Source organism: Cervus canadensis, chromosome 7 (genome assembly GCF_019320065.1).
Source record: "Cervus canadensis isolate Bull #8, Minnesota chromosome 7, ASM1932006v1, whole genome shotgun sequence".
NCBI lineage: Eukaryota > Metazoa > Chordata > Mammalia > Artiodactyla > Cervidae > Cervus > Cervus canadensis.
In genome coordinates this window covers 25,696,616-25,714,435 of record NC_057392.1, presented here as the reverse complement: position 1 = coordinate 25,714,435, position 17,820 = coordinate 25,696,616, and the positions used below count along the sequence as shown (strand labels likewise).

General features: G+C 50.0%; 1 protein-coding gene across 6 annotated transcripts in view; it reads right to left on the bottom strand.

The window, feature by feature from the left end:
* Positions 1 to 17,820, bottom strand: part of DOP1B (DOP1 leucine zipper like protein B) — a 132,699-nt gene that overhangs the window by 26,472 nt on the left and 88,407 nt on the right. For 5 of the 6 annotated variants that reach the window (XR_006270533.1, XM_043474687.1, XM_043474688.1 and 2 more), the window contains 6 exons: positions 12,881 to 14,483; positions 12,051 to 12,162; positions 11,033 to 11,221; positions 7,707 to 7,829; positions 6,104 to 6,238; positions 1,547 to 1,602 (listed from right to left, as the gene is read on the bottom strand). Coding sequence is in view for 5 of the 6 variants with exons in the window: in XM_043474687.1 (XP_043330622.1) it covers positions 1,547 to 1,602; positions 6,104 to 6,238; positions 7,707 to 7,829; positions 11,033 to 11,221; positions 12,051 to 12,162; positions 12,881 to 14,483 (2,218 nt within the window). In the remaining variant the exon portion in view is untranslated. The remainder of the gene's footprint in view (positions 1 to 1,546; positions 1,603 to 6,103; positions 6,239 to 7,706; positions 7,830 to 11,032; positions 11,222 to 12,050; positions 12,163 to 12,880; positions 14,484 to 17,820) is intronic. The other variant, XM_043474689.1, reaches the window with a different exon arrangement.

Below are 17,820 nucleotides of genomic sequence, written 5' to 3'. Positions count from 1 at the left end.
GCATCACTGACTCAATGGATGTGAATTTGAGCAAGCTCTGGGAGATAGTGAAGGACAGGGAAGTCTGGTGTGCTGCAGTCCATGAGTCGTAAAGAATTGGACACAACTGAGTGACTGAACAACAGAGGAAGGACATGACTTGCTCATTTTCTCCTCCTGGAGGAAAGGAGTGCAGTGATGCTTGTGGTGGAGGGTGAACAGCTGGCCTGAACTCAATTCTGGACTTGGGGACTCCTGGGACTAGGACCCTCCATCTACCTTCCTGTAACCCTAGGGAGTCATGGGTCAGAATAACCATGGAATGTGAAGTTGCTAGCCAGGGAGCTTGCAGCTGGTGGTCAAATTTACTAATGGTAAATCCCCTGAGACACGTGAGGCTATCAAGGCATCCATGAGATGGGGCTACACCCCCTTCACCCCCATTACTGCAGCTCTAACCTCCCCGCACGGTGGAGGCATCTGGGAGCTGTATCCAGGACCTGCCGTAAGAGCCGCAGGAGGCCAGCAAAGCATCCTCTCTCCTGCAGAGAGCCGCCTGGGGAACCACTGCAGCTGAGGCCCCAGCAGGTGGGTGTTCAGCTCAGGGAACCCACGCAGAAACCTCAGTTCACTTCAGTCGCTCAGTCGTGTCTGACTCTTTGCGACCCCATGGACTGCAGCACGCCAGGTTTCCCTGTCCATCACCAACTCCGGGAGCTTGCTCAAACTCACGTCCGTTGACATGAAGCGTCCCAGCAGGAAACAGGGCAAACCACTGAGGACAGCATCCAAAATAATCACTTCTTTTCCTAAAAGAGGTTCTTAAAATTCCTCTCCTTTTTTTAGGTTATCAAGGTAATGCAAACTGTTTCTTCTGAAGTTTACCAAGTCTCACACAAAGCTGTGCTGAGATAAAGTGTTCAAGCTACAGCACACAGACTTGAAGATGTCAGATTAGCTCTCTGTAGAAGGAAAAAGTAAGACTGTCGGGGTGTTCCAATGGCTTGAGTGGGAATTCGGACACCTCTCAGATCCCTGGGTCGGCAAGATCCCTTGGAGGAGGAATCTGGCACCCCACTCCAGTATTCTTACCTGGAGAATCCCATGGACAGAGGAGCCTGGTGGGCTACAGACCATGGGGTCACACAGAGTCAGACACGACTGGGTTAGTAACACACAGATACTTTCTGAACTAAGGCTCTCCAGTAATCAAGAAACATACAGGTGGGGGCAGGGAGGGATAAAGAAGAAGCTGGGATTAACAAAGACACACTACTGTATACAAAAAAGGTAAACAATAAGGATCCACTGCAAAGCCCAGGGAACTATACGCAACATCTTATAATAACTTGTAATGAAAAAGCATTTGAAAAAGCATACACGCACACACACACACACCCCCCCTATATCGAACTGAGTCACGGTGCCGGACACCTGAAACTAACTCGACATGGGAAATCAACAGTGCTGCAATTAAAAGAAAAAAAGGAGGACAATCAAGAGTAGCTACTTATAATCACTGCAACAGCATCTATAATTGAGAAATGCCTTTGAGGGGCTGCGTTACCTTTGGATGAACGCGTAGCAAAACTGCAACACGGGGACATCCACCAGGGGCGATTTCTGAAAATTAAAGCACAGCTAATTACTCCAAATTGGGAGGAATTAAGGCTAAAACAAGAATTCAAATACAGAAACGAAACAGGTTCTATCTGCTAACAAAGCAAAGGTTTCCAGCTCCAGGAGTCTTCTGAATGTAATAATACAAAGGATCTCAGTGAAATAAAAGCAAAGGTATCCTGGGACGGCCCACATCCTTAGGTCCCTGCGCATCAGACTCCCAGTCCTTCCCCACGTTTACCTACTTTCCACCCCAGACTTTTAGCAAGTATATAAGAAAGGCCGAAAATCAGTTGGCCAGATGACGTCTAGGGTTTTTTGGGTTTTTATTTTTAAGCCCAGGTTTTGCAGATGCTTGTAGATCAAGTACTGAAGGAATAAAGCGGGAAAGCGCCTGCACTGTGCACAGGGCTGTCTGTCGGAGGGCCAGCTTCCCCGTGGCTGTAGCTGGGACATCATTCGGAGGGACTGAACAGCCACGGGGAAGGCCGGTCTCCAGCCAACTCGACCTGCTCGGAGTTATAAACGCCAATCCAAGGTCTGTCACGTGAACATTCACGTTCAAGAGTAAAAAGCGGGACCTTCCTGCCAGCCATGCGGTGGTTAGGAACCCGCCTTCTAATGCAGGGGACGCGGGTTCCAACCCTGCTCAGGGAACCAAGATCCCATGTGCTGCAGGGTGACTACACCTCAGTGCTGCTCCTAACATGCCTGTGAGTTGCAGCGAAAGATCCCACGTGCCCCAACTAAGACTCGATGCCCACAGTAAATAAATAAATATATTTTTTAAAAGGGGTAAAAGGCAACCAGTGCTGTGTGTGCCAAGTCACTTTAGTTGTGTCCAAATCTTTGCGACCCCGTGGACTGTAACCCGCCTGGCTCCTCTGTCCACAGGGATTCTCCAGGCAAGAATACTGGAGTGGGTTGCCGTGCCCTCCTCCAGGGGAATCTTCCCGACCCAGGGATTGAACCTGGCTCTCCTGTCTCCTGCAGGCTCTTTACCACTAGCACCACCTGGGAAGCCCCAAGGCAACAAGAGTTCTAGGCCATGGAGAGACCTGGGGGCAGATGTCATGAAGCCACTTGTGACCATTTTACATCTGATTCCTTAAGCCGGTTCCATGATCTGGCCTCATGGGGTTAAGTTGTAGGCTGCCTCATCTTCTTTCCCCAACTAGAATACAGGCTGACTGTGGGCGGGGGCAGTGTCACTCTTCAGGATTCCACACTGTGGACGCATGTACTTAATGTTCAATGAACACGTGGAATGAAAGAAGGCGAGCAGGGCCGCAAGTGTAACTGACTGGTTAGAGGCCCCGGAGGCCTTCCTCCCAGCGCGGACATTTCTGCAGAGGGCAACCCTGAGCCACGGGCCCTTTCAGAGGAGGCGCCCCCAGTGGAAGGGTCTCCTGCCAGGCAGGCGGAGCTGTAAAAACTGCTAAAGGCATTCCTGGTCAGTTTTCTCACTCTGCGGGGAAAATGCATGAACGCATCTCTGACTTCAAGGTTTAGCTTCCGTTCACCACCCTTCGTGCTACGACCTAAATATCTAAGAGCAAGATTTATTTTATTTGTTATAAAATTTTGGTAACATATATTCGAAAAAATTTACCACTTAAAACATTTTTAAGGGTACAGGACAAGGGCATTCAGGATATTCATAGCTACTGCTGGACGATCACCATTCATTAGCACTATTTCACCTTCGCACAGTGAAACTCAGTCCCCGTTAAACACCTACGCCCATTCCCTCCTCCCCAGCTTCTAGGAACCACCACTCTCTTTTCTGTCTCTGTGGACTGGACCACTCCTGGGTACCCCAGATAAGCGGAATCATGCAATATTGTCCTTTTGGACTGACTTATTCCCCTTAGCATAATGCTGTTAAGGTTCATCCATAGTACAGCGTGTCAGAATTTCCTCCCTTTTCAAGGCTGAGTCATAATCCACTGCGTGCATATATACCTCACTGTGTTTATCCATTCATCTGCTGAAGGATTATTTCTACTTTTTGGCTCTGGTATACAAATATCATTTTGAATTAAAACTATTTTTTAGTGATTGCTTGGTCCACTCCATTAATTTTCATTTAGGGAATTATTCTTAAGAGTGTTTCTGACTATATCATCTTAAATGACCTGAGACAGGACAATTATTTCAAGGTCAGAACAAATCCCTGGTTTCTATCAAATTAATTTGGAACAAAATAGCTCCAACACTTTCAATGAAGAGGTCTGCTTTGGTAAAATCAAAGACCTCTCAGGTGTAAAACCATAGAGACTATTCTGTTGCAACGCACTGTGAAGTGAAGTTGCTCAGTTGTGTCTGACTCTCTGCGACCCTGTGGACTGTAGCCTACCAGACTCCTCCATCCATGGGATTTTCCAGGCAAGAATACTGGAGTGTGTTGCCATTTCCTTCTCCAGGAGATCTTCCCGACCCAGGGATTGAACGTAGGTCTCCCACATTATAGGCAGACGCTTTACCATCTGAACCACCAGGGAACTCAAAAAAAACCACTGTGCGTAAATGAAAAGGTGTCTGAGCAGTAGAAAAGCTCCCTCAACTGCTATGCAGAAATTGGGCAGAAAAACTATAGGAGCTTTGTGGTTTAATCACGTCACCCTTCAAAGACCACCGATCTCCCTGTAGCCAGATGAAAGCTCTGCTTTCTCAGAATGTCCAGTATGAGTTAAGTCCTCTCACGTGTACTTTGTACTTTAGTGAAAATTAAGCAAACTTTTAACTTGCCCATGGACAAAGATGCTCTCCTTGACCTAGTCTAGTCAGGCCCCTCTGCTCTTTGTGTTTTTAAAATATTTACTTATTTATTGGGCTGCTCCAGGTCCTAGTTCTGGCATGTGGAAGCTTGAGTTGCATCCTACGGGATCTAGTTCCCTGTTACTACTGTTGTTCAGTAAGTCATGTCTGACTCGGCAACCCCGAGGACTGAAGCACGCCGACCTTCCCTAGGCTTCACTATCTCCTGGAGCTTGCTCAAACTCATGCTGAATTCAGTTCCCTGACTAGGGATTAAACCTGGGCACCCTGCATTGGCCAGCATGGAGACTTAGAGCTACTGGACCACCGGAGAAGTCTCTGGGTTTGTTTTTTTTTCCGGCCGCACAGCACGGCTTGTGAGATCTTAGTTCCCCGACCAGGCACTGACCCGGACCCTGAGCAGTGAAAGTGGAGAGTCCTAACCACTGGACTGCCAGGAAGTCCTTAGCCAGGCTCCTCTGAGCCCTCGTCTTGACCAAGCTTCAACCTCGGCCTACAAGGTTGTACCTTCGGCACAAACGATTCTGTCCACCCCACACACTAAGAGGCTTGAGCAAACACGACTACGGTTCCCAGCAGCTCAAGGCTGTGTCCTAGGGAGATGACCTCGACCCCCTTAAAATGAGAAAGAAAGCTCACGGCCTCGGAAGGAATCTGCTGTGTGTTCAGCCAAGTCCTGATGGGTTCCTGACCTCCCCTCCTTTGAGCATTTATTAGGAAAAGCTTATGGCTACAAATCCTTCCTCTGTCCCTCTGAGATGTGTATGCATCTCCTCCCAACCTGGGAATGTCTTTCCCAAGGACCTGGCAGCCATCCCTTTAAAATATCATCAAGAAAGACAGGGCCCCTGTCTCCCAGTCCCCCGGGGAGCATAGGAATCTACCTTTCACATCACAGTCAGTAACTATGGTCTAATTACATCCACTAAGCCCCTTTCCACTTGTTTGTAACTTTCCACTCCCCTGACTCTGCTGAAGCCCTGCTCCTTTACCCTTCCTATTCATCCTCCCCATAAAATACCCGCTCACCTCTGCACAAGCTGGAACTGAGCACACCTCTCCCCGCTACTGCCGTAGCTACTAAATGAAGTCGGTCTTTTTCACCTTTAACTACTATCCAGCTTTGCTTTTCTTTGATGCTTTTTAGGCTGCCAGTTCCTGGAAGCCAAGTGCCATTTCCTCTTTCTAGCTTTATTCGATTTGGCGTGCAGTGGGCCCTTGATAAGAACCACTACCAGGGATTTCACTGGTGGTCCAGTAGTTGAGAACGCAAGAGACGTGGGTTCGATCCCTGGTCTGGGGAACTAAGACCCCACCTGCCTCGGAGCAACTAAGCCTGTGCACTGTGACTGCTAAGCCCAAGTGCCACAACTAGAGGGCCGGTGCGTCCGCAACAAAAGATCCTGCAAGACGCAGTTAAGACCCAGGGCAGTCAAATACACAAACTACGCTGCAGAAAACAGAGCCACTACTGGGCAGAGTGCTCTGCGGCGGGCTGGAAGGATGGAAGCCGGTCCCTAATCTCAGGTGGTTCACACCTCAAGATGGGAGTCCATGGAGCACGTCTTGTACATTTCCACAAAGCCTGGCAAGAACACCTCCGTTTCATGGCTCCTTGAATTCCCAGGTGCTCCTGTATCCTTTGTTTCCCTCCCAGATGCCATCTACAAGATGTGGACTGGAAGAGTCCTGCGTTCATCTGAGGGCCCCCCAGGCTCCTGACCTCGTCCCCGCGGACCTGCGGTGGGTGCTTCACCACCTCCTTCACCAGGTGTAGCACGGAGTCCGTCTGCAGGGTGCTCAGAGCACAGATCAGATCCACGAGGGTCAGCTGGGACGTGCTGGCCACCGGAACGATCTGCCAAGAAGAGGACCGTTCCCTGAGTGAGACAACAAAAATGAGGAGGACTCCCAGAAAGCACTCTGTGATACTTGCTCCCGGAGGAAGAGATGTGTTTTAATCTTTCAAACGAATATTTAAAGGAATACTAGGTAAAGGACTGTATTGGTAGGAAGAAGAGTGAGGTTAAAAAAAAAGCTTTTAATTACACAGGAATTGTGTGTAATTGTGTAATTTACATTACACAGGAATGTAATCAGTATCTGATACAGATGAGGAATAAAAGGCACAGCCGGTGATGGGCAATCGCTCTGGTCTTTATGTGTTCAAGCTGAGAAAGCGTGCTGGAAACAGACAGTATTAACTTGAAGGAAACAGGCTGATTATCAAGAGCCAGCCCCCAAAGTACAAGGACAGCAAGTGAAACAGGAAAACCAGGTTCACGGGAGCTGGCCAGGGCAGGGAAGTCCCGGCGTGGGAGGTGTGTTTTGGTGATAGCAGTGGGGTTGGGGGCCTGCCCTTGGAAGTATGAGGGTCCTCGCTGGGGAAGACCCCATAGGTGCTAAGCTGGGTGGCCTGGCCCAGCAGCCTTCATGCCTCCTTGGGTAATGGGGTCCGCGCTGGGCACTGAGGCAGTGCCCGGGGGTGGGGCAGATGCTCTGACAAAGGTAGCGGGTAGGAACCTACACGGATGACGGAGGGAACTGAGTGTGAAGCCTGTTCTGGGTTTGCAGAAACAGGAGACCCAAGCTCCTGGCAGGACTTGGGATGGAGGTGTCGGTGGAGAACGCTTATGCAAAATGTAAACTGAAGTCTGGGCAGAGGAATGCGATGATTTCTTTACCATCACAAACGAGTATTATTCTTACAAATTAAAAAAGCCAAATATCAACTGTGACCGTGTTAGTGGAGGTCAGCGAATGTGACAAGCATAGCCCTCTGGGGAGAGTGGCAGGGAATGCTGACGGGGGTGGGGAAATACATGTGTGGGGACAGGGGACTAGGGAAAATCTCTATACCCTCCTCTCATTCTGCTGCGAACTTAAAACTGCCCTAGAAAAAGAAGGTCTCTAAAAAAAATTGGTTTAAAAAAAAAAAACCAGAAAGCTTTTAGCAGGCTCTATAACCAGGGAGGGGTCCCCAGCAGTCCTCACGGGTAGGACGAGGAACAATTTCTTAAGCTGGGTGGCAGGTCCCCCGGTGGTGTTTTCCTTTGAAATGTACATGTTATAGACATTCTTGGAAGCACACTGCTAGACAGTAGATTAAAATGAAAAGTACAATATACTCATCATACAGTAGAAAGAGAAGAAAACAGAGGTTGGGTGGGCTCCACTCCCTCCCCCCACCTCGCTGCAACAGGCACAGCTAGATGATGACGTCGCGAGTTTAACACAGGGGCCCCCCTCCACGGTCTTCCCTGGCGGCCTCTGGGGTCACCTCTGATCACACCGGGCTGTCCGCGCACGGCGGTTTCTGGCTTTACCTTCGTTTTATTGTGGCGTTTCCCCTTCTTCCTGCTCCACACAGCGGCAACAGCTGCCATCAGCTGAACTCCAAGAGGCGCTGTCAACGGGTTCAAGAAGTCTAAAATTTTTTGTCGTATGGTCTTAAAAAAACAAAACAAAACCAGAAAACAGAAAAAGGATGAGTGAGAGCAGAGTCAGGGCTCCCGTGGACCGCGCCCTTCACCATGAGCGCCTGTGACCTTGGGAGCCTTTGTCGTAATGTCGCGGGCACTATGCTGGGGTCTGGGGTCTGGGGGCAGCGTTGAGGGGATGGTGTTGGTGCAGAGCACCTCCTGGAGGAGCTGCACACGATGCGTGGTGGGCTGTCCAGGTGCACAAAAGTCAGAGAGGAGACTCCTGGGAAGTGATGGATACCACCTTCGAGCAGATAGGAGGAGGGCAGGGCTCGGAGCAAGTCACCTGAGGCTTTGCAGACCCAGCGAGAAAGTGGGGACCCTGCAGGGAAGCCCCTAGCCACGCTGGCCTCAACCAGTTCAGGGAGGGCTTGTAAGCACCAGGAAGGATGCGCTTCAATTTCCAGAAATATGTGCCATTTACCTAATTTTATTATGCAGCCAACTAAAAACAGACCCATGACACGGCCCGGGGACGTCACTCGCCACCCTCCCCTTTGCTGTGCCTGGATTTCTCTGCATTCCCGAAACCTCCGTGTTCCTTCCTTTGTGGATGCTGAGGGTCTCCCAACCTCTAACACACCCCTGGGAAGGCACACTCGCTCATCCTGGGTCTTGGCTCAGCTCCTCTGCTTCAGGAAGGCCTTCTTGACCCTCAGAGCAGGGGTCGCAGGCTGGCAGAGTGCCCTGCGTCTCTTTGTAGCACTTTTCATCACTACTTTAAAGCGGATGGTTAATGTCTGTGCCTGCCAGGAAAACAAGGACTTCCCTCCTCTATCTTATTCGCTCGTGGACAGGCAGGGCAAGGTACATAGCAGCAGGCACACACGTGCCTGTGGAATGAATGGATTTACCCTGGGCTTCCCCTGCTCCTTGCAAGACAAGCTATGAGCAGCCTAGACAGCATATTAAAAAGCAGAGACAGTACTTTGCCAACAAAGGACTGTCTAGTCAAAGCTATGGTTTTTCCAGTAGTCATGTATGGATGTGAGAGTTGGACAATAAAGAAAGCTGAGCATTGAAGAATTGATGCTTTTGAAGTGTGGTGTTGGAGAAGACTCTTGAGAGTCCCTTGGACTGCAAGGAGATCCAACCAGTCCATCCTAAAGGAAATCAGTCCTGAATATCCATGGGAAGAACTGAAGCTGAAGCTGAAGCTCCAATACTTTGGCTACATGATGAGAAGAGCCGACTCATTGGAAAAGACCCTGATGCTGGGCAAGACTGAGGGCAGGAGGAGAAGGGGACGACAGAGGATGAGATGGTTGGATGGCATCATCGACTCAATGGACATGAGTTTGAGCAAGCTCCTGGAGTTGGCGATGGACAGGGAGGCCTGGTGTGCTGAAGTCCATGGAGTTGCAAAGAGTCAGACCCGACTGAGAGACTGAACTGAACATCCCTGTCCCCCCTGCCTTTGCCTAGCATCACTTTAGATACAACTGAGCCGGGGATGGGGATGTCCTCTTCCTCTTACCATGGTTTCTGCTTGAGGGAGACCATGCGGGCCCCAGCTCAGGGCCTTGGGGCCTTCAGGGAGGGCTTGGGTTAAGTGCTCAGTAAATGTTGTGTTGTTCAGTTATGTCCAACTCTTCACGATCCCACGGACTGTAGCCTGCCAGGCTCCTCTGTCTGTGGAATTCTCCAGGCAAGAAGACTGGAGTGGGCTGCCATTCCCTTTGCCAGGGGATCTTCCCAACCCAGGGATTGAACCCATGTTGTCTCCTGTACTGCAGGCGTGGGTTTTGTTTTTTTTAACCACTGAGCCACCTGGGAAGCCCCTGGAAAACCCCCAATAAATGTCAGCCAGCACCACAATGAATTCTTCCATCAGTCCAGGGGGTAGGCTACTAGTAACAGCCTCATTTCACAGAGGAGGAAACCGAGGCTCAAGCTGAGTGAACCTTCTGGACCTTTTAAGAGATTAATTTTTAGGCTGAATTTAAGCAGGTTCCTGTGGCAGATTTCCCTTGGAGGTAATCCCTGGAACCGACAGAAAATTTTTGGAGGCCACCTGTGCCTCCCGGAACCTAAAAGCCCACTGATCTGGGAGTCGGGCTGCCTGGCTGACCACAGAAAAGAATCACATGCTCTCTCTACACCCCTCACCTGTCACCTGGGAATATAATAGCACCTGCCTTGCAGGTGAGGACTGAATACGCCAGTAAATAGTGTTCAGATGACGCCCAGCATCCTGTTTCCGGCGGAGGAAACAGCATACAGAGGTTTAATGCACATGCTCAAGGTCCCACAGAGCAGCTGAGCAGGGAGCCAAATCCAGCCGACCTGGGTCCCTGGGCCCTGACTGTTCTGCTCAACCCAGGCTGCCAGAAGCCGGCGGTAAGCCCTGAGGGCACACGCCAGCCGTGCTCAGAAGACGGGAGACACGGCCGGACAACTGGGAGCCATGGGACATGGTGATCATACACTGAGTTACGTGCCTGGGTGCCTCCCAGGGAGAGTCAAGGGTTTAACGTGGTGCGGGACCCTCGGGGGACTTCCTGGGACAGATCCCTCCCCGCTTGTCCTCTGCTGGCCTCTTGTTTGTGGAAAAGCTTTCGCCTCCCAGGCCTCCCCTGAGTCATCAGTGCCTGGCTCAAGACTTGATGACTGCGGGGCTTTCCTGGTGGCTCAGCGGTCAAGCAGCCAATGCAGGAGACAACGTTCCAAGCCGTGATCCGGGAAGATCCCACATGCCGTCAAGCAACTCACTCGCTCCTTCTGCCACAACTACTGAACCTGTGCTCCAGATCCCAGGAGCTGCAGCGACTGAAGCCTGCAAGCCGGAGAGTCCGTACTCCATGACAAGAGAAGCCATCGCAACAGGAGGCCCACATACCACAATGAAGCATAGACACTGCTCCCCGCAACTAGAGAAAGCCCTTGCTACAACGCACACCCAGCACGGCCAAAAATAATTTCTCTAAATAGCCAAAGAGGAAAAAATAAACTGAAAAGTACTCACAAAAGCCTTCTTCCCATGAATATAGGGCTTACTCTAATAAACTGGAGATTTCTATTTCCAGTTTACTTATAACAGTACTTCTAACGTGGGTTTCTCTGGGCACATGGTCTTTGATTATGTATGTATACATCCCTGTGTATTTTTATTTCTGGCGGGACAATACAAGACAAAGGAAATCGTAAGCCCACAGAGGAAGCTCTCTCACTTTGGTGGTTTTAAAGTAAACGGAAGAGGATCCCTTCGTGGCTCCGAGGAGATCGACGGGTCTCTTCTGAGTCTCCTCCTTCCTGAGGACGTTCCAGAGAAGGGCCATGGTGTTAACGATTCGAGGGAGCTCTTCCAGAATAGCATTCTTGGCATTCTTCAGATTGGTAGGGTCGGTCACAGCAGAGGTCTGAAAAACAGAGACGAACACACGTGAGACCCAGAAGCATTTCCCTTTCCATGAGGAACCTGGGGTTGGTGGATGGAGTTTGGGCTGGAGCACTCCCCAGGGCAAGGCCCACGGGTGGTCTAGAAATAAGATGCCTCCCTGAGCATTTAAACCCACGACTTCCCTTCAGAGAGGGATGTGTGTGAGTCTGAGGCTCATTACAAACTTTGCCAGTCCCTCAACCAAAGTACAAGCTCCGTTCTAGAATTTAATCCCAGATAGGGCAGAGTGTGCTTCCCTGGCGGCTCAGGTGGTAAAGAGTCCGCCTGCACTGTGGGAGACCCGGATTCGATCCCTGGGTTGGGACGATCCCCTGGAGAAGGGAATGGCTACCCACTCCAGTATTCTGGCCTGGAAAATTCCACGGACAGAGGAGCCTGGTGGGCTACAGTCCGTAGGGTCCATGGACCCCAAGAGTCGGACAGGACTGAGTGACTTTCACTTTCTAGGGTATAGCAATCAAGACATAAAATGCCTTCAAACTCTGTAAAGTCAAGTAAAAAAAATACATGGAAGAAAGATCACATTCTGTGCCACACTGGGCAAGGGCTGAAGTTGCCCACAGAGTGGCCAGTGAGAACAAAACCACATGTGTGTTACATATGTACATTTGCACATATACTTGCACACACGCTTACATTATTTGCATATCTGTTATTTGGCATTAATATTGGCATACATGTCTGCATTACATACATACATACATTTCTTATTTGAAACAGACATAATCCCAAAGAAGACAAAACAATATATGAAAACTGCCTTGAACTTGGGAAAAAAAGCAATTTACCTTTTTGCTTTGGTTGGGTTGTTCCAAAAGACAGAAATGACTAATGGTTGTTAGGCCTTCCAACAGAGTGAGTGGATAATCCGGGGAGATGTTTTCTCTCTTGGAGGTTATGCTTTGGTGAAGAAACAAGAAACCAGTTTTGAGAATCTTTAAGAATGAGGCCAGAAAAGTTTTTAATCCTAAACATAGAAACCACAGAGAAATCACCATCTTAAAACAAACTGGGGCTCTCATAATGAAATACCGCTACAAAAACGACAGGCCTCTTTCAAGCTGTTTTACATTTATCTGGTCGCTTTGGAAAAATGTTTCCAGATGTTTTAGGATTTCTGTGCAGAGGATTCACACTTTTATTCTGTTTTGCAAAAATAATGGAGACAGATTGACTTGTCCTACAACCCAGATCTGGCCTGGGTAGTCATATGGAATTAAAAATAAAGGAATCCACATTCAGTTCCTTGTTACCCTCTCTTGACAATGCTACCTAGGTTTCTGATTAGGTTGAAATGACCCCCCAGCTGATGGCAAGGGCCAATCAGCCAGCCATTCATGACAAAAGCTGTCATTAAAGCAATAACAATGCCTCTCTCCAGGTGGCGCTAGTGGTAAAGAACCTGCCTGCCGACTCAGGAGACACAGGAGATGCAGGTTCCATCCCCGGGTGGGAGATCTCCTGGAGGAGGAAATGGCAACCCACTCCAGAATCTCTGCCTGGAGGATCCCATGGACAGAGGAGCCTGGCGGGCTACAGTCCACGGGGTCACAGAAGAGTCAGACACGAGTGAAGGGACTCAGCACACAAGTACCAGTTGTCTCAAGGCTCACTGTACCTGATGGACAGCTTCGCCGACTCGCTCTCATACTGCTTGACCAGCTCGTCCAAGTTTTTGCAGATCTGGACAAGGAAGGGTGTAACTGTCCAGCCCAGGGACCTTCCGAAGTACGGCAAGGAATGCGTGACCAGGCTGACCCAGGCCGGGTGCATGCCGTAGCCGTAGGCCGGCTGCAGGCCCCTGACCACGGCGGCCACCAGCAGCCCCTGCGAGGTGAGCGGGTGGGGCCGCACGTACTGCAGGGCACTGATGGCCTGCTGGAAGTTCAGGGCCCGCCGCCACTCCCGGGGTAGGTCGGGCGGCTGCTCTGCCTCCTCGGGCGCCTGGCCCAGGTGGTGCTCCAGCACGATGAGAACCTGCAGCAGCTTCAGCAGCTCGATCTGCAGCGGGTGCTCGCTCCAGATCTGGTCCTGGCCCAGGTTGATGACGTGCTCCTCCAGCACGCCCTCCTCCCGCAGGGTTCCACCCGGCGCACCCGTGGCCAGCCCGTAGCGCTTCTGGCTCGTGTACATGGAGGCGGACAGCGAGAGCAGGACGAACTCCTGGACCCGGCATCTCTGCAGCAGGCCCTGGATGAACTCCACGTTCTTGCCCTCGGCCGCCTTGGCCACCGACACCAGCTGCGTCATCACCCTGATCAGCACCTCCACGCTCTTGACCTGCACGTCCCGGTTGCCCAGGACGTCCCGGTGCGAGACCCTCATGGAGCAAGGGTAGTAGCTTCGGAGGAAACTGAGGCACAGATAGGTGAGGAGCTCGATGAGCAGCGAGTGCGGGCACGCGCTGGGGGGCTGGCTCGGGAGCTTGCCGTAGAAGCTCTGGCCCCCCAGCGCCTCCTGGTGGCGGGCCAGGAGGTTGGAGATGAGGTTGAGGTGCGCCGTGGCGCTGGTGTCCACGCTGGTCCTGGACACGGCCTCGACGAACTCGCGCGGGTTGGTTTTGAGCACGGCCTCCAGCACCGAGAAGGCGTAGAGCACCCGCCGCGCGTCGTAGGGCTGCAGGTAGAGCAGGATGTGTGCGAACAGGGCCTCCAGCCTCGCCTGCCTCTCGCGCTGCTGCTTCCGGAGCCGGGCCGCCGTCAGCGCCTGGAGCTCTGCGGCCGCCTCGTCATCGCTGGACGGCAGCGACTCCGAGGCCTGGGTCCGGTCTGAGTCCGCGCGCGCCAGGCACGTGGGGCTGCCCGCCTGTGGGCCAGGGGCCCGGGCGGCTGCCGCCAGGGGCGCGCAACACTGCTCGCCGCTGCTCAGCTCCTGCGGGTCGTGCGCCGGCGAGGAGACGGAGGACGTGTTCTCGCTGCTGTCCGTGGCGCCGGAGGTCGTGTCCGCTGACTCGGTGCGCTCGCTGCCGTCCTCGGCCGCGGCACGGGCCGGCCCGTCCGGCAGGTCCTCGAGGCGCGGGGGGCGGTCGTGCTCGTGGGGCTCGCCGCTCGCTGGGCGCACCTCGGGCTCCGTCTCCACTTCGGCCCAGATGGCCTCACGGTCCACCGTGGTGAGCTGGCTCAGGGGCGCGCCGTCTTCACAGCCGCCCTCTGGCAGCTCCGGTGCGTCCCAGGCCTCCGCGAATGAGGCTTGCTTCCTGTTGAGCCAGCGGTGCCAGTCTTCTACAAGGGACGGAACGACAGACAGCTTGAGAACAGAAGGGTTAGCTATGAACAGGCAATTCCACGGTGATCTTGGTCTTAAAGGGAGGCAGGAAGATCAATTTTAGTAAAACGCTCCATGGGGGCGGGGCAAGGGCAAGACAAATTCTTGGCAATATCGTGGATGGGTTGGGATGATCCCCTGGAGGAGGAAATGGCAACCCACTCCAGTGTTCTTGCCTGCAGAATTTCATGGATGGTTGAGTGGCTTTCACTTTCACATAGGGAATATAACCAATATGATATAATAGCTATAAATTGAGTATGCTCAGAGGCTCAGCCCTGTCCGACTCTTTGTGACCCCATGAACTGTGGCCCACCAGGCTCCTCTGTCCTTGGAATTCTCCAGGCAAGAATACTGGAGTGGGCTGCCATTTCCTTCTCCAGGGCATCTTCCCCACCCAGGGATCCAACCTGGGTCTCCCACATTGGAGGTGGATTCTTCACCAACTGAGCCCCCAGGGAAGCTCATAAATGGAATGTAACCTTTAAAAACCATGGATCACTATGCTGTGCATATGAAACTTGGGTAGCACTGTAAATCAACGATACTGCACTAAAAAATAAAGCGTAAAAAACAACAAAACACAGCTCCTGCGTGAAACAACAACACTAGAGTCTAGGTTACATTACAGATGGAAGTCAGACAAGCAAAGTGAACAGGTCTTTTACAATGTTCAAGAAGTTGGGTAATTTAGTTATATTATCATAGAAAATATAAATATAGTAAGTTTAGGGGAAGGGTGATCTATAAAAATGCCTATCATTTTCTCCCAGGACTTTCCTTTCAAAAAAAGGTACCCTACAGAAACGTCAATAGAAGGTTTTTCAAATCTGAAAGGGTATTGCTGAAATGTGCTGTATAGAAACAAACAAAGTATCCACAAAGTAAGAGGACTGAAACCTCATGGTGCAGGCATGCTGGGTTTTCTAAAGACAGATCTACATGCACTGATGTGGAGCAATGTCCGCTTAGAGGAGAGTATCTGTAATATGCAACTGTGGAAATGTCTGGGAGGATATCTGCTGAGCCATTAACTGTAAAGTGCTCTACTGGCCGGCATGCCAAGGGACTTTACCTGTGCTTTTATTTCCTGATTACTCTGATTTTTAAATTAAGCAGTTAGTACCTCTGAGATTAGAACATACACAACGCTTTAAAGTGCTCAGGTCTCTTTTAAAAAGGAGTGAAAAGCCAGATGTCTTTGGCACTGCCAAACATTTTTAATGGGCAGCTTTCAACAAATCTATTCCATGAACATTGAGCCAGGTTAGGAAAGAAGGAAGGATAAGATATTAGAACTATGAGCTTCCAGTTGTTCACAACAGTATTTAAAAATGAGATTTCCAAAGGACTACTGCAGTAGCAAGGAGGGGAATTAGAACCCTTCTGGTTGTTTCCAGGGAGCGAACAGGGCAGAGAAGACACATTTTTTTTTTCTTAACAGGCAGGCATTAGACAGGAATTAGAAGACGGAGCAGGAAGTGCCCTGAGACTTTTAACACCCGACGGGCTGTAGAGTTTCTTGTTAAAGCAAAGAAATGCTTCAAAATTGAGCTGCCATAAATGAAGACCAAAGTTTTAAGAAGGTGCTTAGTTTACAGTTCTTTGTATTTTACTTTCTTGTAAGTGTGGAGTAATAAAATGCCTCCTAGTTTTTAGGCAAGGAACCTTGCAAAGAGAGGAAGCCACCTGGGAATCTTTGCTTATTTAGGTGTTGGGCTGCATTCCTTTTTTTTTTTTTTAAATAAGACTTTTTTTTTTTTTTTTTAATTTTTTTTTTTAAATTTTTTAGTAGTTGGAGGCTAATTACTTCACAACATTTCAGTGGGTTTTGTCATACATTGATATGAATCAGCCATAGATTTACACTTATTCCCCATCTCGATCCCCCCTCCCACCTCCCTCTCCACCCGATTCCTCTGGGTCTTCCCAGTGCACCAGGCCCGAGCACTTGTCTCATGCATCCCACCTGGGCTGGTGATCTGTTTCACCATAGATAGTATACATGCTGTTCTTTTGAAATATCCCACCCTCACATTCTCCCACAGAGTTCAATAGTCTGTTCTGTATTTCTGTGTCTCTTTTTCTGTTTTGCATATAGGGTTATCGTTACCATCTTTCTAAATTCCATATATATGCGTTAGTATGCTGTAATGTTCTTTATCTTTCTGGCTTACTTCACTCTGTATAATGGGCTCCAGTTCATCCATCTCATTAGGACTGGTTCAAATGAATTCTTTTTGACAGCTGAGTAATATTCCATGGTGTATATGTACCACAGCTTCCTTATCCATTCATCTGCTGATGGGCAACTAGGTTGCTTCCATGTCCTGGCTATTATAAACAGTGCTGCGATGAACATTGGGGTGCACGTGTCTCTTTCAGATCTGGTTTCCTCGGTGTGTATGCCCAGGAGTGGGATTGCTGGGTCATATGGCAGTTCTATTTCCAGTTTTTTAAGGAATCTCCACACTGTTCTCCATAGTGGCTGTACTAGTTTGCATTCCCACCAACAGAGTAAGAGGGTTCCCTTTTCTCCACACCCTCTCCAGCATTACCACTAGCGCCACCTGGCTAGCTGCCTATAATCCACAAATCCTATGGTTTTCTTGGAAATATAGAACGTTTTCTTTAAAAGTTTTCATTAGTTGTCCACATTTCCAAATGGGGAAAATGCACGTAAAAATCTGAACTTCCTGTTTCTCCTAGCAAATCAGAAGAGGCTACTGTCAGCCCAGCACCAGCCTTACATAGTGCCAGGAGCAGGATGGAGCTGCTCACCCAGATGGGGTGCACCCTCCAATCACCCAAGTCCCTCTCCAACCCACTTCACTTGCTCATGTTTCCTTTCTGACCCTGAGTTTGTCACCCCTGAGAAAATGGAAAAAGCAGAGGATTTGAAGCCAGAAGACCTGGGTGAATGTTTTAATCCTGCCCTCTCTAGCTCATTTAACCTCTTGGAATCCCACTTACTCCATCTGTCAAACACGGGTCATAATAATTTCTTCTTCAAGAGTGGTTGTGAGGATCAAATAAACTGTACAAATCACTGAAAGGCAGGACCATGTGGAGAAGAAGGACAGAGGCATCTGAACCTGACTGCATTTAAATCCTGGATTTGTCACTGCCAGCCTGAGTCACTCTGGACCTATCCTATAACTTTCCCATGACTCATTTTTATCATCTGTGAAATGGGCATGATAAGATATCAACCTCACAGGCTGTTGTGAGGATTCTGTAGATTAGCATCATATATGCTGTCATATCATATACGCTCAATAAATGTGCATCATC